The 25,783-nt window shown below is 34.4% G+C and overlaps 1 protein-coding gene across 2 annotated transcripts in view; it reads right to left on the bottom strand.

The window, feature by feature from the left end:
- Positions 1 to 3,289: 3,289 nt before the first annotated feature.
- The window catches only part of SNTG2 (syntrophin gamma 2), a 247,484-nt gene continuing 224,990 nt past the window's right edge, over positions 3,290 to 25,783 (bottom strand). For both annotated transcript variants that reach the window (XM_085217961.1, XM_010707897.4), the window contains 3 exons: positions 18,855 to 18,947; positions 13,218 to 13,328; positions 3,290 to 3,494 (listed from right to left, as the gene is read on the bottom strand). In XM_085217961.1, coding sequence (XP_085074087.1) covers positions 3,363 to 3,494; positions 13,218 to 13,328; positions 18,855 to 18,947 — 336 coding nt within the window. In that variant the 3' untranslated portion in view covers positions 3,290 to 3,362. The remainder of the gene's footprint in view (positions 3,495 to 13,217; positions 13,329 to 18,854; positions 18,948 to 25,783) is intronic.

The following is a 25,783-nucleotide window of genomic DNA, read 5'->3' as shown; positions in this document are numbered from 1 at the left end:
GAAAGAGAGTACTTCCTTCCTAATGACCGTCCTCAGAAGCTTCCTGGAGGACCTGGACACTCTACACTGAACCAAAACTCAACTATAGTAGATCGAGTTGACCTAGCAGAGAAAATACATTCTTTTCTGTTGCCACAGGCACAGGCAGCATGTGGAGGCAGCTCAAGAGCTCGCACTCAGTCTCCTTCCATGGTAAGGTGGAAATGGCTCTTCTGCTGGTGGAGGCTTCCAAGGCAGAGCTCTGCATGCAGGAGCATTTCTGTACTCTTTCAAGGAAACAGATGCCAACTCCTCAGCACTGCAACATTATGTGCTGAGAAGCTTTAACTGGTGTGCAAACTTCACTGCCTTAGATCTTGTTCAAAAAAAGCAGAAAAAATATATTGCAACTACACTCCCTTCACTATGATATTCAGAGAAGCGGGGAGGTGCTACAAAATATGGACAATGGAAGCATTTATGGTAATCTCCTTAGAAAGAAATTCAGCCATTCATAAATAGTACTTATGCAACAAAGATTGGCCTACACATTTTCCTGAAAAGGCATTCCTTTTTAGAAGTTACATAAGAATTAATGTAGTTCAGATAGAAAACAGATTTAGGTTGTAGATTTAGGATTGCAATGTCTGCTAGAGTTTATCCTCTCACTATCCCCCACAGATAATAATATAATAATTGTAATAAGTTTCAGGACTACTGGCATGAGAGTGGCTATCACTCTGAAACACTTACTATTTCTTAAGATCTTAGAGAAAAAATAATTAAGTTGGATTTCTAGAATTTGAGCAATGGCTGGTTCAGCACAGCTACTATATTGTAATTCTATGCTTTAATTATAGCAGCATCTAAATTTAAAACTAAAATTGTCAGGGCTCATTTTCTACCCCCAAGGCCATCTGGCATGGTCTACACATATCATATCTACTAAACTCTCTGATGTTTTAAACCGGGTAGCACAACAAAACTACTCACTGGGAACAGACCTGAGCTCACTCAGCTCATAATTGTGCACAGGAATTTTTCTGCAGATTTTAATTAACTTTGACCAAAGAATGCCAGGAACTGGATTAATAAATCAATAGCATTGTTCAAGTCCAGTGCCCTAGTCTATGCTGTAGTGATTGTTAGTTCATATGGCAGTGATATACCTCTCTCTGATTTAAATTCATGGCACTAGACATTCAATCAATATCATATCTGCAAGTGGAAAAATATTTGGAAAGATAAGCTGTGCTTTTCATTGCACTTAAAACATACTTATAACATTGTCTAGATGCCTGATCATAGTCTTAATCCAGTGGTAAGTAGTACATTTTTCCACTCAAGTTACACTAGTGCCGTGCTAGTGCTGAACTTTGTACATAAGAGAATAAAAGCAAAACAGAGGAAGATTTCCATCATGCTTCGATCTATAGTCACCTTGTAATCAATAATTTTTCACGCTAATAATTGAGAATTGACTATAAGAAAGCCTTTCAGTTTTTAATGCTACCATTTGTGAATGTTAAAATCTCAGTAAACATTAAAAGCTGAAATTTAAAAGCAAAACTGAAAATTAAATTAAAATTTTTGAATATAATGTTTGAGAGTGACAATTTTTGATTTTTTTTAGACATAAAATTGAGATGCTATTTGTTAAAAATACTGTAATGGTTATAAAAACTTATTTACAATTAATAAAAATATTGCTCAGCTTTTCTAAAAAAATGTTTTAAAGGGAGTTGGCTGTCCTACTACCCCTCCTTGCAAACACTAGATCTGTAAACAACAGTGGAATTGCAAACAGCATCCCTTACATTTAAATTAATTTCTCTTAAGATACCACTTTGCAGTAGGCAATCTTTATGGTAGGATCAAATCACCAACTATAAGCACTTTAATTGTGCCTATGTGTTAGGTAGGCAGATAAGCATTCCTTTAAAATAAGTGCCCAAGCCTCCACTGCTGTCTTTCAAGACAGTTACCTGCCTTAAGACAGAGGTAGAACCTTTCTAATTAAATTCAAACACTGAAGTTAGGTAAAAAGACTCCTCACTTCAGAGCTCTTAAAGGCACCTATCTACTTTCCTTAGCATACAGTGATTTTAGGCTTTTATTCTAGCAGGACACTTTTTAGACAACTATAATTTAGAAAAACGTTTGATTACATTGATCCATATGCACTGTGTACACTGCCTGACTTTTAATTTTTTTTTTTTGCTTACATTTCTCAAAAAATCATAATATTGCACAATGTTGCCTCAAAACTACAGTTGAAAGCAACTGAGATTTTTATCACAGAAGCCTGGAATACTTGTTATTACTTACCCCTAAGATTAAAATGTCATCCTTCAATAGTTTTTTAGTAACAGGAAGCATAATCTGTGCAAATAAGAAAGTTATTTCAGAAGAAATTTAAAGAACAAGTCAAAAAATAGACCCATATCCTCTTTTCATTTATGTTTAAACACATATGTAAGAAAGGGCTAGAGGTGTGGGGAAAAAAAAGAAGGTGGATGGGCCAGAAAATTCTTTATGTTCACCCCACTGAGAGCATCCTCTGTCAAAAAAAAAGAAGTTACAGAGCATCACATTGGAGGCTACTGTTCAGGGAATCTATGAGTGATGTGTATGAATGATTCATGGAAGCTTTATTAACAGATAAGAAAATCCTACGGCAAGTTTTCTACAGCTCAATGCTATAGTTAGGCTCCTTAGCTTAGAACAAAGCTCTTCAGCTGATCTGGCAAGGTATTTAAATACATATGTAGCATTACCTTCTGCATACACTCAGGCTACATAATAAGGCCAGAATCAAGCATGGGCTTCAATCTTTTCCTCAGTCTGAGACAAATTACTTTGTGTTATGCCAGATCTAACTCTCTGGCTTCAAAAATACTGGACCAAGGAACTATAAATTTTCAAACACATCAAAACAAGATGAAAGTCCAATTCCTATTGTAGTTTTCTACAATAATCAGTTCTTTTCAGCGAGGTCTGAAGAAATTGTGCCCAGCAATTTTCAAAATACACTTAAAAATCCTAATTTTTGGACATACATTTTCAAATGTTACTTTGTGTTTTTATCTAATATATGGGTAGATATGCATGACCATGAGAACAGAAGTCAAAATGACACCACAGATGTTACTGAATGAATATCTGCTCAGAATATTAGATTAGTGCTGAAGACAACAAACTGATTCAGTTTGATTTAATATTTGTTAACTCATAGATTCAAAATGTTAAACAAAGTGTGAAAACTGTTAGCATTACAGATAACACAACCATAGACTTAGAAAATCACAAAGTTGCAATATTGTGCATGAAATAACTAATTTCTTTAAGAAAATAATTTATTTTCCATAGTCACAACATTTATATCAGTTACTGTACATATATTTTCTTGCAATACTCTGGCTGTCTATGAATACTGGATCCACAGATGCCACTTTCGCAGCTATAAAGGAGTGAATACAGTGTAAAACTGCTGTCAGATCCTGAAATTCAAGTTCCTGAAAGAGAAAGCAAGAGAAAAAAAAAAAGAAGAAATTCAAATTGAGGTTAATAAACATTTGACATAAATACAGAAATGACTCATTAATCAACAACAATGAACTTAAATAGAAAATTTGAATATTTATAAAGAACTGTAAATTTAAATGTGCTAAGAATAAAAGATGTCTATCCATAGCTCATTCTGCAGCACTGCTGTACGTCAATTTAGTTTTCATCCTTTGTTGTTTTACTGTTTACAATTCCTTCAGTTTAGACAATCAAAACATTCAACTTGCAAGAATGTTCAGACATCACCATGTTTTAAAATATTTGAATTTAAAGATGCGGTTTCAGGTCCCATTCAGAGGAGGGTGAGGAGAACACAGAGTTTGCAGCCTCCAAGGACAGTCAAAGAAGCAAGTTGTGAGGCCAGAGGCAAATGGAAGCAAAGGTAAAGTCACACCACAGTTTGCACATATAAATATGGGTGTTTGAAATGCACGTGCCCTAATTCAGCAAGAAAGGCAGAGTTACTCCTAATTGGTTCTCAAATTCCTTTGACTATATTATTAAATATTTCATCCTCTGTGCATAAATAACATTTCTGTTTCCCAGTCTTCCCAGAGAGAAATGAAGTGATATTTTGACGCAGTGACAAAAAACACAGAATAAAAAGCATATTCAGTTTACACAATTGTAAAATTTACAGACTCTGCAACTGGACATTTTATATGGTTTTTGGTTTGGGGAGAAGGTTTCAACAGGAGATTTATTTAAAGTATTGGTTATACTACAACAGCATATCAGGAAATGTCCTGTTTATTTTAAAACGAAAATTTAAGCACTTCTGCTTTTTATATTGCAGTACTTTATGGTATTTTCTAAACAAAAATTGCCTCAAACAGAATATTTGGAATTTATTCCTGTTCAGGAAAAGCTAACTTTCACATCACTTTTCTGTTGAAGTCAGTATATTTACTAGGTAGGAATGGAATTACTCCTAATGAATGCTTAATTGTAATCACAAACTCTATTTTCCATTTTATCCAGATGTATAGCGTTCACTGAAAGATTTTTGGCGTTAGAGATTTATTTTTCCATCACAGATTTTATTTTTCCAATATCTCTTATTATCCTACTTCCAATTCTCTTATGATTAAGCTCCTTCCAGATATATGTACCTTTAATACATACTTTTGTGGGTTTTGTAATTGTTGTTGTTGTTATTTTATTTTCCTTTTCAACAGCTTTATTTTACTGGCTTTTTAGTTTGAGATAGGTTGATTCCTTCAGAAGCTGAAGATAACAAGACAGGTATCCTTGCAAACAGCTTGGTATATGAACACACTGTGCAGTAAGTAACAGTTACAGTGACAGATATTTGTATTACATTTAATAAATATTTTACATCTCTCTGCTATGTGATAGTAACCATACTGTTTTCTGTGGCATTAAAATATTACCAGAATGAGAGGTCACTGCATACATCTCAGGCACATAATGACTAACCTAGGTGCTGATACACAATAAGTAATAATGTGATTTCATTACTGGAAAGCAACCTGTAAGCATTAGGTGAGATTCATGAGCCATATCAATGTTCAGGGAAAATCTGTGAATTAGTTCAGCCATATTTCTTTGCTTTGCTTCTGCTTGGTATGTTCCTCAGGGTGAATGCAATGCCTTGTTTTGAAAAAAAGTTGTATCTGACTCAGTAGAAATAAAATCAATATGGATTTGTTAAGTAGAGACAACTAATAGGTGAGATACAGGTCACACTATTTCCATACAATTTCCCTCTGAAACAAATTCTCACAAGAATTTTCACAGTATAAATATTTCGCCAAGAGTCGGAATGAAATGAACTCAGTGGAGATTTTGAATTATTTTAATACATATATATTTGATTAAAATGATCAAACCCAGAGGTTCATTGTTGATTTTTCTATATTGATGAGGCTGCAAATAGGGGGATGCAAATTTTACATACTTATTCTACCTTACATACTGCAGAATAAAACAAAGTCAATATTTGGTTTTCCACTGCTTCATTCTGGAAATAGTTAGGGATTCTAGTGGGATTATGATTGAAGATGTGGAAAATAAAAAGGCAGAAGAAGAAGGTGGTATCAGACTTCCAGTGTTTGAGAATAATAGAATCACAGAATTGCTCAGGTTGGAAGAGACCTTAAAGATCATCAAGTCCAACCATGACCTAACCATTCTAACCTAACAACCTTCTGCTAAATCATGTCCCTGAGCACCACATCCGAACGGTTTTTAAACACATCCAGAGATGGTGACTCAACCACCTTCCTGAGGAACCTATTCCAGTGCTTAACAATCCTTTCTGTAAATAAGTTTTTCCTGATATCCAACCTAAACCACTCCTGGTGCAACTTGAGGCCATTTCCCCTTGTCCTGTCACCTGTCACCAGTGATGATCCACAGAAGTGAAATAATCACATCCTCCCTCTGCAATAAATATTAAAGTCTATGCATTGAGGGCTCCAGTTCGTGATGAAGATGAGACTACAAGGATTTTTTCCAACACTTGTGCACGATTTCTTTAAAACCTCAGGCATACACAGCTTATTGTCTCAGGTATTTTATTTGCCACTAAGCAAATTTATTCTCAGACAAATTTAACTTCTGTTACCATCTACTTTCTCCAGCGTAAGGTGACAATAAGAAATATTAACGTACAAAAAGTGTAATGGGATCATATTCAACATGCTCCCAGAATATGCTCTTTCTATCATGTTAAGTAGTCTTACAAGTACCTTTGTTCTCTATAAACATCCTTCTCACACACTGTAACTTTCAGACAGAGAAAGCTTTGGCAGCAAGCTGTCTTCCTGATAGTGATTATAGAGTGCACACAGAAGCCTAAGAGAACAATGCTTTCAGTCCCTAAGTCCTGCAAAGAATACGTAAGCAGAGATATTTATATGCATATAATATGTCTTGGGTAATTCATCATCTGATAAATAATTTGATACTTTTTACTACAATGCTGAGCTTTCTGAATATGTCATTCCATGCATGTGAAGTGGAATACAAACTGCTATAGTATTTCATGCTACTTCCAGTCTCTAGACAACCAGCACAAGTTTATTAAAATGTAGTATTCTGAAAGATGTTGCAACCATCATATATGTCACTGCAAAAAAAGTTTGTAAACTCCTATTCCTCTAAATGCTGCACTTCACAACATGTGTGAGCCAGTATAACTGATGGGCAGAATGTGCTATTTATCATCATTCATATTTAGTTAAATAAGGAGGAAAAAAAAATAGCATTAAGGGATGTTACTTTCAACCTTCTGCTTTTGTGTACTTGCAAGTCAACAGCTTAAGAAATAATTACCGTAAAAGAAGAAAAATCTCTTGAGAAATTATATCAAACCAGGCATTTAGGTAACCAGTAATAATTGGCATTCAGTTGCTGAAGTATTCATTTGGGCCTCATATTCAAAATTAGATCTTGTTGTGGAAGAAAAATGAAGTGTAAATGTTCATTAAAATCCTTTGAAGAACTTAAGCACGTGTAATCTTCATTTTGATTTTTGGGGGAGTAAAGAAGTGTTTTTTTCCATTTTGATTGATATATATGAACATAAGGAAATAAGTACTTTATTGACAGCAGATATATCTATTGTAAAATTAATATAAAATTAATATAAACACTTTCATTAAGAAGTAGTGCTATTATTTAACTCTCGTTGTTTAGGGTTTATAAAACTAAAACAATGTACACAAGTCATAAAAAGATTTACAAGACAAAGGTTTTAAAGGTTTAAACAGAGGTTTAAATCTCCTGAATTACAATCTTTAAAAGCAACAAATTATAAAATATGAAAATACTCACTTTAATCTTAGATTTGCTTCAAAATGAAATGAAATTATTCAACAACTTAACCTCAGGTTCTGTCTACTCATTCTAACATTTGACACTTTGAGCAACTGCAGCCAAAGGTGCTCAGAGACAAGAGCTGTTCACAAACCATTTCATTTCCATATTGCAGATATATTCATTTCCAAGCTGCACATATTCATCAAGATAAGTGATCAGAGATACCTAACACATATTGTAGGCAGAACTTCAGGGTGTTCTAGCAATACTATTTTGCTAGAGTTTTTGGATAAGAAAAGAGCAAATACAGGGATATCTCATCACTCACTAGGAGTTCACCCATTTCAATGCCCCTACTGCAGAGTTCTCACTGTTTCTATATGTTTAGAATACATACTAATGTGGAGCAGTCCCTACTGTGTACCTCAGAGATGTCTAATCTGCTGTGATTCATCTTTTGTATACTAATGATATGCTCTTATTTCTATATTACATAATTTATACATAATTAAAATGGATCTGACATTTGCATTACTGACAAAACTGTGTTTTGAGTGGAGACAACACTTAGAATAGGAAATACCAACTTATTTCTATGAAAGAACACCAATTAAAATTCTTTCAAATAAATGAATTGATACATGATTTTTTATTATTTTTATTTTTTAAAATAATATATTTCTCCTCATACTCAGCCAGGCAGACAAGTAACTGGACATTTCATTTGCCCTGGATAACCTAACTCTACTCGTCTGCTTGCTTGATTCTTCTGTGATTACTGTTCTTACCTTAATCAAGATTGCCTGTTTCTAAGTATTTAGAAAAAATTTTACATATCTAATATTTCAATAACCAAGACTATTTCAGTTAATTATATGCATCCTAATAAGTAAAATACAACAAAGACACTAAAAGGAGGACAGCAAGAAAGAAAATGAAAGATTGTGTGAAGGCAAGTCTGCCAAACTGCAAGCTGATACTGAGAATATTAAATATGTGCACAGTGCACTGATCTTGATCACTATATGTGCGCAGACAGGTAAGAAAAATGTATGGTTTTGTTTTGCCCACCCACCTGTAACAGCTGGATATATTATATATCATAAAGAGCTTAACAGGGCTGTTGCATTGCTACTACACATACACTTAATTTTATTGATTATTTCTGAGAGCTACTGAATCACTATTTGAGCAAGACATGAGCCTGTATAACGCAAGAGGCAGATAATGTAAGTACTGACAGTGTTATTGTACCCTGTGTATTTCTTGACTTCTTAAAGGACATTCGTGAGTCTCCATGTTTATTAATTGTTTAAAACAACTGTATTCTTCAGCATATAACTTCATTCCTTCTGACTGAAATGCTAATCATACTTTTTAGGAAAAACGAATAAAACAACAAAACAACACTGATAACGGTATCTAGGTTTTAGCTCTAGTCTGTTTGGAAGTCAAAACAGAAAAGGAAATTCTAACTTTAGGTCTAAATTTCAGCAAGTATACCAGGGCTCGACTATCATATCGTGGTTGAAAAGAACAAATGTATTAATACATCCCACCTTGTTAAGACTGCTATAAAAACACACAGAATCACACAGAATCAGACAGAATGGCCAGGGTTCGAAGGGACCTCACAGATCATGAATCTCCAACCCCCCTGCCACATGCAGAGCCACCAACCTCCCCATTTAATACTAGACCAGGCTGCCCAGGACCCCATCCAATCTTGCATTGAACATCTCCAGGGCGGGGCATCCACAACCTCTCCGGGCAGCCTATTCCAGCACCTCACAACTCTCTCTGTAAAGAACTTATCCCTCACATCCAACCTCAATCTTCCCTCCCTCAACTTCAAACAATTTCCCCTTGTCCTGCTGTTATCAACCCTTTCAAAGAGTTGATTCCCCTTCTGTTTGTAGACTCCCTTTAGGTACTGAAAGGCTGCAATGAGGTCACCCCGTAGCCCTCTTTAGTCCAGGCTGAACAAGCCCAGCTCCCTCAGCCTATCTTCATAGGAGAGGTGCTCCAGTCCCCTGATCATTTTTGTGGCCCTCCTCTGGACCCTCTCCAACAGCTCCCTGTTTTTCTCGTACTGGGGGCTCCAGACCTGGACACAGTACTCCAGATGGGGCCTCACAAGAGCAGATTAGAGGGGGACAATCACCTTCCTGTCCCTGCTGGCCACCCCTTTTCTGATGGAGCCCAGGATACCATTTGCTTTCTGAGTTGCAAGAGCACATTGCTGGCTCATGTTAAGCTTTTCATCCATCAGGATCCCCAGCTCCTTCTCTGCAGGGCTACTCTCAAGGACTGTTCCTTCCAGTCTGTAGAGATGCCTCGAATTCCTCCGTCCCAAGTGCAAAATTCTGCACTTTGCCGTGTTGAACCTCATCAGGTTCACCCAGGTCCACCTTTCAAGCCTGTTGAGGTCCCTCTGAATGGCATCCCTTCCTTCCACCATGTCAACCGCACCACTCAGCTTGGTGTCATCAGCAAACTTGCTGAGGGTGCACTCAATTCCATCACTGATGTCACTGATAAAGATGTTAAAGAGCACTGGTCCCAAGACAGACACCTGGGGGATGCCGCTCATTACCGGCCTCCACCTGGACATAGAGCCATTGATGACCATCCTCTGTCTGAGGCCTTCAACCAGTTTCTTATCCATCGAGTGGTCCACCCATCAAATCCACATCCCTCCAATTTGGAAATAAGGATGTGGTGGGGGACCATGTCAAAGGCCTTGCTCAAGTCCAGGTAAATGACATCAGTCACTTTTCCCTTGTCCACCAATGCTGTCACTCCATCATAGAAGACCACCAGACTGGTTAAGCATGACCTTCCCCTGGTAAACACAAAGGAGTGTGAAGGCTTGTTCAGCTGTAGGCTTTTATTTGGTCTCGTTTTTGCAAATGTCATTTGCACAAACAAAATATTACTCTTACCAATATAAGAGCTAGATCCATTATGCCAGAATGAAATCCAGATGAATTACAACTCTATGAATTGTCCTTAAGTCTTTTAACAGTGTCCTACAGGGATAAGGATGAATCAAACGGATTTTCACTGCCAGCTTCAGTGATTTCAAATGCCACTGTCTACTATCAAATCTGGAACACTTTCAAATGTTCCACTGGCAGACAAAGAACATCTTTGAAAAGTTTTCTGGAGATGTTTGTCTAAATGCAGCCAACTAAAGTCACCCCTTCCAGCAAATATAAACTAAATTCCATCAGCAATCAGACTGCCCAATACTATCACACAGTCAAAGTCTTAACTCATATCCATCATCATCTTGCAAATGTTTTTCAAGCTCAAGATATTCAGTAGTAAATTGCCAGATTTCAGCAACAAAAGACCCATGTTAATAAAATACAGAAGTGTGTGAGTGCTAGATTATGGCTATTTGATGTTAGAGATCAATGTTGCTGTAAATAGAGAGCTTTGTTTGCACTATTTAATTTCCTTTATCTCTCAGCAGTACTAACATGGAATAAATTTTCTCTCAGGTGAAAATAGTAAATCTAAAGAAAGAAACACACTTGCTGATCTGTCTGCAATCACTCTCCTGAAACTCTCCTGTTTAAACAGTGTAGGATTTGCAGCAAAACTGTACTGCAGTCTAATTGCAGAAGTATATAATTGCAAAAGTAAGTGAAGAAAGAGTGCTGTATGTAGTCAGACAAATATGCATGGTTCTTAAGTTACATGCATAACAGTTGGAAAGGATAGGAGACAAGCAACGTTTCTATATGTCTGTATCAAGCTTTATTTCACATGTAGTGGAAATGAAACTTTATCATTTGGTAACGCTCTCTGTTTCTGATTATTGGCGGCATGTTATACAGCACCATCTGGTTCTTTCAACATGCTAAGCTGAGGCAGACACTGTACTATAGTATGGTATAAGCACCACTTATTTCATGATTAGTCTGTAATCCCAAATTCTAAGAAATAATACCATTTAGAAGTGTGGTAGACATATACTTGAATGTATAAACCAAGTATCTGAAGTGGAGAGACTGCATAGCTCTATCCCACTTCCATTTAATGTGAAATCTTAATGGCAGAGGTACATAACAAAAGGCCTATGAGTCACTGAAATCCTGATAAATCCTCAGCTGCTTAGCTGGGCTTTACTGTACTTTCCCTGGGCTCCTCCAATATTTACAATGCACATGTACATTTAGGGACATAGCTATCTATAATTCTGTATGAACCTACATATATAATAGTTATGTATCATTAGGACTCACTTTTATCAAATGAATAACTAATGAAAATTTCATATAAATTCATTTTTTTTTCTATTTAAAGAATAAAACTCTTCAATTAAAAAGCATTAAAGTGAAAATAAAAGCATAAACATAAAAGTAAAGAATAAAGGAGAATAAAGAACAGAAAGAGGAACAAGGACACGTGGCCAATCACGCATGGATAAGCTATGGTTAATAAACAGATTCACAGAAATTGAGATTGTATTTTTTGGCAACAGTAGGCTCTTTTGTCTGGCCTTAACAAGTTACTTAAATTCTATCCAACAGATGATCACGTATATAGTGATGATAGCACTTCCTTTATATCTCCAAGGAGAACCATCAGAAATGAAGTGGAAATGACCTGCTAACCATAGTCATATTATTATAGTGTTGTATCTTTTATGATATTACTGTATTTGCTACTGCAGTGTCAACAGATAACTGAGATTAAGTTTGCTGGTGTAAAACTGAATAATTTATAAATATAGATGTACGAAAAAAGATATATTTGTTGTTGCTTTATGATGAACAAGGAAGTTTTTCGTTTTTTTTTTAAACATTTTAAAGAATAATTAAAGGTATTATCTATGCTACCTTTGTAACACAGTCACTGTAGCAAATTTTCACTTTATAAGTCACTTTAGCCTGTGTAACTCTGGGTAAAAAGGAGAATTTTCAAATACGTTTATATGTGCTTTTTGTTTTCATTGAGTTTTGTCTACCAAATCTCAGTTGGAAGCTGAACTCACTCTTAGCTTAGCCTCTTTGTTATATCACATCAAAATTATCCTCGTTCCTTTCACAACTGCATGACTGAATAATTCTCAATTCATTTATTTATGTTTCCTTGAATTATTCACCACTATCTTGATTCATCAGCGATCACTGCCTTGGTAATTCATTTCTCCAATTTTCATCCTACCCCTTTGGTTATGTGTACAACTGTAAGAAGCTCAGGTTCACAGAGAGAATCTGAGGCCAGATTGAGGCATACAGGTGAATCTTCAGATGACGATTCGAAGTGCAATCCTGAATTAGAAACTGATGAACTTCAGTTGGGAATCTGAATTCTAAGTTTCACAACCAGATCTCATAATCACTAAAAGATAAAATACATCAATATTTCATCCTCAGTAGTGAATGGATGTTGCCGCAGCTTAATGCCAGATTTTGCAAAGCACTTGAGTCACAGTACTGAATGCACTAGAGTAAGTTTCAAGAATTACTTGTCCTCTTATGAGATTATTTCTTTTTTATTAAGCTAATAAGTATTACACAGTATTTTATTTTATCTGTAAATCTTAAGCTTGTATTTGCTTGAAGTTGTAAGTTTATAATTTGTGTTTAGTAGTTAAATAGATACATTTTTTGCTTCATCCTCTTTAAAAACAGTTTTTAGATATTATATTATTATGCCATCAAAACACAACTCAGTAACAGATTTATACAAATAGTGTAATAAATCTAGAGATGCTACATCAATTCTTTTCATTGTGGAGTTTCTACAGAGCAGGATAAAAATACATAAACTATGATTTGCAGTTCACTAAATACAAGTGCAGCAGTAAATGGAACTGATTGTTCCATTTCATTTTTCACTAAGCTGAGAAAGATTATGTCACTTACCTTTGTCTCTATTTGTTTGGTGTCTGGATTCTGAAAAAGCAGCTTTACTTTTGTTTTCCCATCATCTGAAGAGCCTTTCAGCTGAGAGAATTTAAACCTCCACAGTACGTTCTGAAGAGAAAGAAATTTGATTAAGGACTTGTTACAAAGTTACCTAAAACTACTGATAAATGATTAATGGTTATGTATTAAAATAAAGCATTGGATCAGTAAACACAAGCTGGCTGCAGAGCAAATAAAATTAACAGCTTTGCATCATGTCTGAGAGTAAAAGGCATGATATTAATACACACTAATTAAAAAAAATATGGAAATTCTCTGAAATTTGAATGATTCCATTGCCTACGTGATATAATTTCAATATCCATGACAAAAGATTATTTCTAGAAGCATTTGTTAGGATATTTGTATCAGTTTCATTATGAACACAATTTCACACCACATCTTGATCTGTCATCTTTCAACTGGCTCATCTGCACAATGCAGACAAGTGTCTTACACAGACATTGTGATGCTCAATATACCTTGGTCCAAAATTATTTTTGAGGTGGTTTGAAATCCAAAAATAAATACGCTAAATACGCTATATTTATATATATATATAAAAAAAATCTTGGTCTTGCAAATTATAGAAGATATGTTCTAAATTACACAGTTGTTTCTAAAATATACAGGAACTCTAGAATTCTTGCAAGTTTATGCAGCACTTACTATTGCTGGCAAATCACAGATTGACAGGAATTTTTTATTTGGTACGGGGATATTTTTCAAAAGCAAATGCTAGGAAACCATGCTTTTGAAACTAATATCATCTTCTGTATTTGAATGCTTTCTATTGATACCCTACAAATGTATAATTATAAAAAATAGCTAACAGATTGCACACAAATCTTCTGCTCATGTTTTCTTAATATCTACAATGTTAGTGAAAATTTTATTTACATGGCAAAACGTGATTCAGTCTCTGGACACTGCTGATGAAATTTTAGATTTAAATGCTTTGAAGGCCATTTCAAAATCACACAGTCAGAAAAACTTGGCTTTGTTCCATTTGTCAGTATATCTTACTGCAAAATATTTTCTTCATGTAGGCCAGTGATATCTTCATTTGGCAATTTTCTCACTTCTTATCTGTGAATTTTTCCAATATTCTCTAGGTAGCATTGGATTTGGAGTAGTTTAGCTGCTTTGTGAGTCAGATGTCATTACAGAAACATCATTTCTTTCTATATGACTTTAAACAGATATTTTTACTACCTGAGAGCAGAGACATTCTGGTGAGTTTAGAATTACTCTATACATAGTGTAGTCCTGCGACATAGTAAATTCAAGGGAACTGTTGCCTTACTCATTAGTACTTTGTTATTTCTTCACAATGTTGCCAATTATTACAATAGAAACCTTGATATCAATGGTGATAATAAAAAATTTACTTTTAACTTGACATATCCTCACTGTGATTAATCTTGGTGCTACCACAGTGGAGAATATGAGAAATACCAGACTGAGAAATGATTAGGATAAGAAGATAAAATAAAGATTTTTTATGTCTCATTAGACAACAGTTTTGCTTTTGTAGTGGATATGGGCACCTTGAATCAAGGACAACTCATAAACGTGATAATCACTACCTAAAATGATGACAGCCACCTCATAGATTCCAATGATTTTTTTCATGATCTCTAGAATCCTACTCTTAGTTTGATAGAGAATGCCCTATAAACAAAATAATTACTTGTACACTTGTTTATACAAAAAAAACAAGGTATGAAATTTTTATGAAATCTCTGACTTCATCCTCTGGTTCCCTGCAAACAGGAACGTCACCGCCCCTTACTACAGCACTGTGTTTAAGCTTTACAAATTTTAACTGGATCCAGTGGGCTTGATTGGACTGCCTGAATGATATTCAAATCAGGTATACAGGTGTATATCTAAATTGTAAAGATGAATGCTCACTATATACTATAACTTCTAAGAGGAGGACAAAACAAGAACAATTTAGCAATAACAGGCATTGCTGAAGTCCATAGTTGACATAGAGGGGAAAAGAGATGGGTTTGGAAGGCAGAAGAATATGTATACTTTGGGATCTCTTTATCTTGGATGCACAGCTGCAGGCACATTGAAAGGGCAGATGCATCAAGTAAGCTAACTGATAGAGAAAAGCTCTATGATCAGATACAAAGCAGCTGCACTGCAAGGGTGTCTCTGTGATATACCCCAAATCTGAATGAGTTAGTCCCATGACAGCCTCAGAACACAACACATATGAAATGAAGTAATTATTTCAAATACGTTTGGCAATCCTCCAGAATTGTTCTAATGAAGAGTTTTCTAAAAGATGCATAAACTCCTAAGGAAAAGTTCTTGCCCTTTTTATTTTGTCATTTGTAGTGCAGAAGACTCTCTTTCAATCTCTTTACAAACTGCAATAAAGAACATTTTTAATGAGTAAGTGAGTTGATTGTCCAAAATGTGTGATCCAGGCTTAGAGTTGTAGGTCAGACCAGGAGACTGCCCTGTATTTTAATAAGCCAGTATGAGCACCTGCTGTGCTGTAAGAGCTTTTTTTTTTTTTCTTTTTTTTTTTTTTTTCATCAAAAGTTCACCTTAATTTGAAATTCACTGTCTAGGAAACATTTTTTTTTTCAGCAAAATTGCTGTGTCCCTAATGAAATGTTAATTACTTTGTTACTTCAAACTTATTCAGTGTTGGAAAGAAATATTCTAAAAAACCTAAGATTGTGAGGCAACACCATCAACTTCAGCTGACATTAATGGGTAGTAAGAATTAAGTGTAGAAGCTGCTCATTATTGCTTCACATATGCTTGGAGACACGAAGAACATATTCACCTCTCACAGAGAAAAACAGTAAATGCATATGAGCTCTCCAGAATTCTTCCAGTTTAACAATAGAATTAATATGTCTAACAGTATTCTTTATTCCTCTCTTAGGTAAGCAACAACTCTATGGGGCTCAAGACACACATCCAAGGGTTCCAAAGGAAATGGCTGACGTAGTTACCAAGTCACTCTCCATCATGTTGAAAAAGCTGTCAGGTGAAGTCCCCAGTGACTGTAAAAACATCACTCCCATTTGTAAGAAAAGTAGAAAAGAAGATATAGGAAAGTACAGGCTGGGGAGCCTCATGTCTGTTCCTGGGAAGGTCATGAAGAAGATCCTCCTGGAAGCTATGTTGAGGCACACGAGGGATGAGGAGGTGATTGTGACAACCAGCATTGCTTCACTAAGGGAAGATCATGCCTGACAAACCTAGTGGCCTACTATAATGGAGTGATGGCGTCAGAAAATAAAAGAAGATTATCTACCTGGACTTCTGCAAGTCTTTCAATATGGTCCCACATCTCATTCTTATCTCTAAATTGGAGATAAGTGAATTTGAAAGGTAGACTATTCAGTACATAAGGAGTTGGTTGAATGGTCGCAGGCAGAGGGTTGCCAGAGAGATACTGGACCCCAGGGACTGGTCTGGAAAGGGTTCCATCCAGAGGGAACTGGACAAGCCTGAGAAGTAGGCTCACCTGAACCACATAAGGTTACCACAAGGCTAAGTGTTGCACTTGGATCAGGACAATCTCAGATATGTCTACAGACTGGGAGAAGAAGTCATTGAGAGCATCCCAGCAGGGAAAGTCTTGGGGATCCTGGTAAATGAAGAGCGTAACATAAGACAGTAGTGTGCACTTGTAGTCTGGAAGGCTAACAGTATCCTGGACTGCATCAAAAGAGGGGAGGCCAGCAGGGAGAGGAAAAGGATTATCCTCATTTGCTCTGCCCCATCTGGAGTACTGTGTACAGGCTTGGGGCCCCCAGTACAAGAAGGAAGCAGAGCAGTTATAATGGGTCCAGAGGAGGGTCATGAAGAATTTCTGAGGGCTGGAGCACCGGTGAAAGATTGAGGGAGCTGGGCTTGTTTTGTTTGGAGAGGAGAAGGCTCCAGGGAGACCTTCCAGTTCTTGAAGGGAGCTTACAAGCAGGAGGGGACTGACTTTTTACATGGTCTGACAGTGATTGGATAGGGAGAATGTCTTTAAATTAAAAGAGGGGAGATTTAAGTTAGAAATTAGGAGGCGTTTTTTTGCTCGGAGATGGTGAAGCACTGGAACAGTTTGCTCAGAGAAGCTATGGATGCTGTCCCCAGAGGTGTTCAAGGCCATGTTGGATGGGGCCCTGAGCAGCCCAGGGTGGCAACCCTGCCCAAAGCAGGGAGTTGGAATGAGGCGGTCTTTAAGATCCCTTCTGATCCAAGCCATTTTATGATTCTACAAAAGCAAAATTTGATTGAAGCATCCACACCATCAACTGTAATAATGGTAGGCACACTGGGTTAAAGCCCTACTCTTTCTATAGGTAATACTTTGGTTCTACTAGTAGAATTTCTACATACTATGAGATTTTAATTATGAATAATTTTCTGGTCTTGTGAAAATGAATATTAACAGAGAAGTTTACAGTTCTCAAGGAGGAGTACACTAAATCAATCTTCAGATCTAAAATAAACATTTTACACAGTCTAAATTAATTAGATGATTACCGTCTACACTTAATTTGTGGCTATGTGGAAATTGTGCTATGCAGAGTACAATTTTAGAATGTAGTATCACCAAAGGCATGGAAAAGTATGCAAATACATTTTCTGAATGTTCATGTTATTTATAGAATGGTACATGCAGTGCAAGTTGTCTAAATTTCTAAATAACAATTATACTGGTTATAATTTCTCTGCACTGAAATTTCAATAAATTTGTGTAATTGAGCCAAAAATACCAAAAATGCCAACATATAAAAACTAGATCCTGCATCGGTATTTCAAAATGCATTGTATTTTCTTTTAAATCAGAATGACTAAATGAATTTCTTTAATATATATTGTAAAGTCATTTCAGTTAGTAGTTGCATATTTTAGAGGACAGATCTTATACTAAACAGCTGTACTAAGGTAGAAACTTCTTTAAATGTAAACTCATTTTCACCAGGAAACAAATCTAAAAATTCACAAAAAATGATGACAGATTTTATTTAAGATAGTAGAATTATAGATATCGTTTGGAAGTTGTCATGTGCCATAAACCATTCCCTATAGTCCTTTAAAAGCCACTCAGTTTTGCAAGAAAAGTGAATTTAATCACATAGATTGACTTTAAAATGTATTTGCTCTTTTTCTGTTCAGTTCTGATATAGCCTAAATTTTTTATGATGGAAGAATAATTCATTCTATTTTATATCTTAGCTTCAAAACAAATAGAATGTGAACAAATAGGTGAAAGTTCAATATTTTTCATGACTGGTAATCTTTTCAAAATCTGGACGTTTCTCTGTTACTAAGAAACCAAGTTCTCTGCTACACATAACCTTCTTTTCCTATTATTGCTTGAAAAGGAAATTACTTTTTTATGTATATTTATCCAATATCTACTTTACATGCTATGGCACAAATAGATTACCCTCTTCAACTCCCAGACTGACTGCACTTCAGTGGAGCTATACAAACAAAAAGTACAGTATGTTTGAAGAAGAAATACTCCACATCAGTATAAAAGATAGGGTTACTGATAACTTCAAGAACACTGAAATAAAGCTGAGTTATGTTTTCTTTTCTTTTTCTTCTTACCTTTGTTTTACAGTCAAAACAGGTAAATCCCAGAGCAAAGTCGATTGTGAAACACAGAGTATCCCCTTGCCAACTGCACATATACGTTTTAGACTGGAAAAAAAAAGCATGAATTTCAAGAGAACAACCATCAACTTCACATATCACATGATAATAATAATATTTTATGTGATTTCTTTTTTGTGTGTGTGAGCAGACAATTAGCTAACAATACTCGTACTACTTTACAGTATTTTATATTAAAGTTGTCAAAAACTTCTGACTAAATTTATAGCAGGTCTGTGAGCTAGAAAGGAACTCGAGGTTTTTGTGCTGAATCACTCTTCTCAAAATAAAGACTATATTCTTGGGAACCATCATTATAAAATGCTACATAGAAAAAAGTCAGTACTGACTATTTCAAAACTTCTGGAGAACTGCTTAGACCTCATGTATGACTTCTCACATCATTTCCAGCGCATGTGCAGGTAAAAGTGCTTTAATGTCTTGTGATTGCAATCTAATTGTAACAGTTATCTGACTTCTTTATTTCTCTGTCTGATAAAAAATTTGAAGACAAGCCTTTACCTTGCAACATTTCTTCACGTGTATGCTTGAATGACTGAAAAATGCCAGCTGATTCTCTTGGCATGCATTTTAAGGATACCTAGCATCTTTGCTGGATTTTGTAAGCATAACAGAATGTGTATGCTGCTGATGTCACTTGAAAAAGCATGATGAGCATTAAAGTAAATATTAAAAGCTGCTGAGCAAAAAGTCAGCATGAACAGAGATAGATCCTGCCTTCACCTTCTCCCCATCTGACCTTACTAGTCATTTTAATGTGTGTGTATATATATATGTATATATAAATATATAAATATATATATATACACCCTTGAACTTTATGAAATCATTGATTTTTTTTTTTATTTCGTTTTTCCAAGGGAGCATTATTTTTCTCCTGTTGATATTTACCAAATCACATGGTTGCCTCACCCTTGAACATTTGTTTGCATGAATTTTTTGTACCTGGATTATTTCTTAAATGCCGAAAAATGGTATTAGTTCAAGAATGGTGTGAAGGAGACTGAAAACATTAATACAATTTTTTAAGGTGAAAGTTCTGCCATGGAGTTGTTCTTCAAAAATTCTGTGTATAATCTAGAACATTTGTATTTAGGAACTCTGATGGTTCCCTCCTTCTACTACTTTAAGAAATATTTACGGATTACAGATTTACATTTTATGTAGGATTTTGAAGGGGTTGGGAATTAAACTCCCATAGTAGTACAGATTAGTATTATAATTATTTGAATGGTGACAAATGTACATTATTTCCAACTAAATTACTTTGCTTATTGGTGTTCAAAGCTCATATTATTAAAAAGACTTCAGTAATCAATAATCAATTACAACAGTATTTAAATATTCTGACATAGTATTCAAGAATCATAAAGCAGTATCAATCACCAGTCTCAACTTATTCTCCATTATTTTCCAACTAAAGAGGTTAAAAAAAATGGTTTTTGACTCAGCAAAGCAGTTTTGAAAATATATTAAATTAGATTTCCATTCTAATTGCTCAGCCACATACGGTGATTATGAAAACAAACTATTCATGCATAATTAGCCTGGAGATTTTACAAATATTCAATATTTGCAAATATTGGAACTGTTTTAAAAACGATTGGCAGACAAATACTAAAGACAAACAGCCTGTGCTGCATTTTCACTGTGATAACCATTACAAATAAACGTATCAGGGTTTATACTTAGAAAAAAAAAAAAACACTAACAGTTTTTTATTTACAATGGAAGTTGCTTGCATTTTGCCATACAGGGAAGAGATTGCAGTTATTAAATTTAAAAGCTTGCCTCTGGCATATACTCAATGACTTTGAACAGGTTCTCAGATAACATTGTTACGAGGATCCTCATCCCTGCTCATTCACACTGATACAGAACACTATGCTTTCTCATTCCAGCCTTTGCAATTAACTTGCCATACATCTGCAATTATGTGATTGCCCTTCGTTATTGTTTACATAGAAGTTTAACAATACAAATCTGGGTTTAGCTGTCTTCTATTGTAATTCTCTAGAAAAACAAAAAGAAAAAAATCAAAATGGTAGTACTGCATATTAGCATACTAGTCAGTGCTCTGGAGGTGTATTCAACAAGAGAACTCACAGTTTAAGTAATAGAGAGGAAAAACATACGTTATTTTAAACAATCTTCCTTACCAAATGGAAATGAGATTTTTTCTGGGCTTAGGTCCAATACAGGTTTATCACACAGCACTTAAATATTATCAATAGAGATAGATGAGAGGTATCAGTTAATGGTACAACATTAAAATATTTTTCTATCATACACCTATTCTCAAATAGCCACATTAATTTTAACAACTGCATTTACACAGCTTGTGTTTAAAAAGATTCAAAACATTAGCAAACGTGGCATAGAGACGCTCTTTAGCTAGCACTGCTTGAGTAGGTGTAAAAGTTTTCTAGATATAATCTTGGTGTCTCTGAATATAGTCTGTAGGAATTAGACTGTGAATTTAATACTGATTTGATTCTTTAGTACAAAAAATTATACCATTAAAAGGAAGGTGTCATGTTTGAACTGTGTCCGATCAGAAAATGGTAGTATATATTCCAGTATATTCCAGATCAATCCAAGCAAAAGTGAGTTCTAGAATGATCATTCATAATTTGTAACAAACGACAGTTAAAGTGCTCTTTGTATTTTTTTTTCAGATATCAGCATCACAATGCATATATGTTTATTTCAGAAAAGGATCATTAATTTGACAATATGACTGCAAATAGGAGAACAGCATTTCTGACTCACAGAATCTGTTAGACCTCTGGTGTCTATTCAGAAGCAGAATGAAGGTATATTTTTGGCACTGGTATCTGTCCTTCCAGGTCTTGAAAGATTTTAACAGTTGCTATTTGGGTGCCCTCACTATCTTTCCATAGATGTAGAGATTTCCCAGAAATTAGCTTTGATCCATCCTACTTTATTAGCCAGGATCCTGGAGCCTGCCCTCTTGATGGTAGGTTCAAGTGTAGATATACTGTAAAAGTGACAGATGTCCCAGCTCCTTCTTTGGGCAGTTTTGTGTTAGATTGTGTGAAAGCATCATAAGAAAGTATCATACCCATATGAAGACAGTATGCACATTTTATATATATACATTCCTTAGAATTAATTTTATAATTAATTTTAAGTTAAAATATGCACTGTGCTTCTTTGTAGAAATAATATATCATCCATGAACTGGGAAAATCTTAACAAAACATTTACTTTGCTTAGAGTAAGAAAAAAAATCTGCATTCAAATTACCAACATAATTTTATTAATCTATTTTTTTTACATTATAAACATAATTTTTTTTTTCAGACAAGTCATCCAAATTATATGTAAAATAAACATTACAATTAATGAGAATTCATCCTTATCTGGACAGTAAGAGCAATATACATTCCAGATAGTATAAAACAGCCATCATCATGTGCTTCCGGTCTTTTTTTATTATAATGATTAACTACCAATCAATGTATATAGAACCCAAAAACAGTAATTCATGCTTTTTGCACTGTTTATTTAGCAACGACTCCCAACTCTGATAGAGTTAATGGCAAAGCTCTAACTCTTCAAGATTTGCCTGTCAATCAATGTTGATAAAAATATATAGGCCTTATATAGATCAAAATGAAATTAAAAACAACAACAACAACAAAAACCACCTAGAAATACTCTAAGCAGTTTCTCCTACTAAAACAGTTGACTTGTTAACAAAGCACATTATTTCGTAAAGACTTAAGGAAGTATGTTGTATACAGGATGAGGACATTGGAATTTTTATTGGCCTATTTTATTGGTCATCTTTTATTAGAGATTAACATAATAATTGAATTTAATTGTAAAGGGTTTTCCCAAGAAATCAATTACTAGTCAATGTATTAGTCATATTAGTAGAAGACTCCTGTGTTGCCTCTTAGTATTGGTCAAATTTTAATACCACCCAAATACCACTGATAATTTTTTCTCTCTGTTTAGAAGACCAAATATAAATTTATTTCATACTTCCTTTAGTCTTTCTATCAGCATGCATGTGGAAAGAGCATAAAATTTGCAATCGTTGTACTGAGAAATAGATCTCAGCCCACATACAGAAAGTACTAGGAGACTTACAAACCCATAATTCTGAAGACAGCCTGCAAAACTGTGAGCAGTGTTTTTGTACAGAATTACCTGTGCTGAACAGAAGTGCTTTTAAAAATCTTTAAAATTCCAAAAAGCTGAGTTTAAAATGTATATTACTTGGCTTTCCAGAGTATAAAAACCTCTGATAGTTATTGTAGAGAAAAATATGTTATGTATTATCAAAATCAAAAGAAAAAGATATTTAGAATGTATATGAATACATTCTTAATCTGAACCCGTAAGACATCTCAGAAAATGAACTTAAGATGAAATAAAACATCAAAAGCACGAAAGTTTTCAGAAATTTCATCCAGAACAGATTTTCAAACCTCTGGCGTCTTCTTGGTCCGCATACCTTTGCAAAGGGATCAATGAAATCATTTCTGTGTGTATGAATGAATGAAATCTTAGCTTAAAAATGCATCAGGTTCACTGATCTGGGCATAGGGGATCGATCATGTCACAATTAAAATTTACAGAACTGCAATAATTATGGATAGATACAATTAAAACCATTTCACTGAAATAGAACGAACCTAAAATGTTCTTACATGCCTACAAGATCTGCAGTTAAAAATTACAGGAGGAACTGCATCTAATGCCCTGAAAAGTTAAATGTTGAAATTTAAATGTTTTTTTTTTCTTTTCATGGTTTATTGGATATTAGTATAAAAGAGTAGTTTTGAGAAGATGTTATACTTGTGCCTTATTTTTAAGAACAGATACGTACATATTCAGCATAGATATGTTCAAGAAACTGGTACTAACAGCAAGATTTTTCTTAGAATTCAGATAACGTCTCTTTTCAATTTCAAATTAAACTTCTACTGATTTTGGCAGAAGTAGTGCCAGCTCAGTTGCGAGTGCCTTAGAAAATAATACTTAATGCATTCACATTTTAAATGGTGTCTTTCTCAGGACACTGCGATGCTTGGAACTTTTACATTTAGGTCAGTTATTACAATCACGGCCATAAAATCATGCCATACAATGGGTGGCCTAACTGAAATAAATACCTATGTTATCTAACCACTGGTACTAGATTGAGCTTCCTCATCTCTGTCAATGAGCAACTGTTCTGCGGTTTTGTATCATCCATGTTTTTGTTTTTGTTTTTTTTCTCCAGAAAGAAAGAAAGTTATGACAGTGAAATGAATGCTGCATTACATCTTAAAGATTGCCTCGCAGATATTTCCACATACCAGAAGCAGATTCTCAGTAATCAGGCTGGAATCATTCATCATAGTGAAAATCTTCTAGTGGACTTCAGCAAAGGTGCTGACTTGTTTTTTGAGACAATTCTTTATTATAAATAAAATGATCTTTCCTTCCTAGTGGTTGTAAATTTCTAAAATACTTCTAATTTTGCAGTTGAGAGACAATTTTAATCAGAAGTACCTACAAGAGACAAATTCCAGTTCATTTCTAAAACAACTGAGCAATTCAATTATTTATTAGCAGAACAAAATTAGGTTCTTAATCAGTGCTTCAATAGGAATTTTGGTTTTCTACCATATTATTAAAAAAAAAAAAAAATAGGGGGAGAAAATAGAGAATGCTCACTTTTGAAAGCAGAATGTAAGATTTCAATGCTAAAATCATATTCATCTATAAATTCGAACTTCCCTTAGAGTAACTTGAATATTTTCATCTTTATTCAATTCTGTAATATCTTCTGGAAAACAGTAATAAAATTATATTACACTACATCACTACTAACTAAATCTCTGTATTTATAGATAAGTAAAAATATATTGATATAAAAGTAAGCTTAGATCAAACTTTTAATGTGGATCATTTGTAATTTTAAGAATGCCATTTTCAGAAACACCACCATTTTATATTTATCATGTTTAAAATATAAAACAAGTAAAGAAGAATTTCTTCAGTACCATTGTAAATCAGTTCTTATTGTAGAAAATGAAAGAGATTTACACAGTGTCTGAATTGTGGAATTATTAATAATTTTTATGAACATAGCAATTATTTTTACAATCATATTTACAACTAATGCATACAATTCTCTTCATCTTTCTTTAGGTCTTGGAGAATGTAGGTGTTTTTTGTTTGTTTTTGTTGTTTTTTTTTGCGTTAGCATGAAAATAAATTTGAATTTAATAGTATTTCTAATGATAAGCAATTAAACTAGAATTGTAATAACCCTTCTGTACAGAATGGAAGCAATCTAAAGCTTAATTGTGTAATTAAAGTGACCACTTCTGGTAACAAACTGATAACGAACTTCTAATGACCCTATGAATCTAACTTAATCTAACTGCAATCTATTATTTCACCTCAATTTAAAAAAAAGATATTCAGTTTGTTTGTTTCAGAAATGAAAATGAAGTATCTTCTGAAAATAGTAGATGGTGGCAATTCCATTATTAAAAATATTCCAATACATAAGTCTGCTTCATATATGCTTTGCTATCAGAACAAAAAAAAAAAAAAAAAAAAAAAAAAAAAAAAAAAAAAAAAGATAGCATTGCCAACTATATTTAACTTTATATATATTATTCAGATCTCCTGTTTTACTCATCTTCTTAGTTTACCTTGAAGAATTAATTGGTTTGTGGGCAAAAAAATGTCAATTACTGCTTATTTGGGTTGCCTAACTTCTGCTACTTTTTTTTTTTTTTTTTTATTTTAGGTGAATGTTTCTTGCTTAATCTCAGCTGATGATTTTGACCACCAATTCTCAAACACTTTTTAATTCCAAAATGCACCCA

The sequence above is a fragment of the Meleagris gallopavo genome, chromosome 2 (assembly GCF_905368555.1).
Source record: "Meleagris gallopavo chromosome 2, MGAL_WU_HG_1.1, whole genome shotgun sequence".
In the NCBI taxonomy this organism is placed as follows: domain Eukaryota; kingdom Metazoa; phylum Chordata; class Aves; order Galliformes; family Phasianidae; genus Meleagris; species Meleagris gallopavo.
The sequence above is the reverse complement of the archived record's forward strand: the minus strand, read 5'-3'. Positions and strand labels throughout refer to the sequence as shown.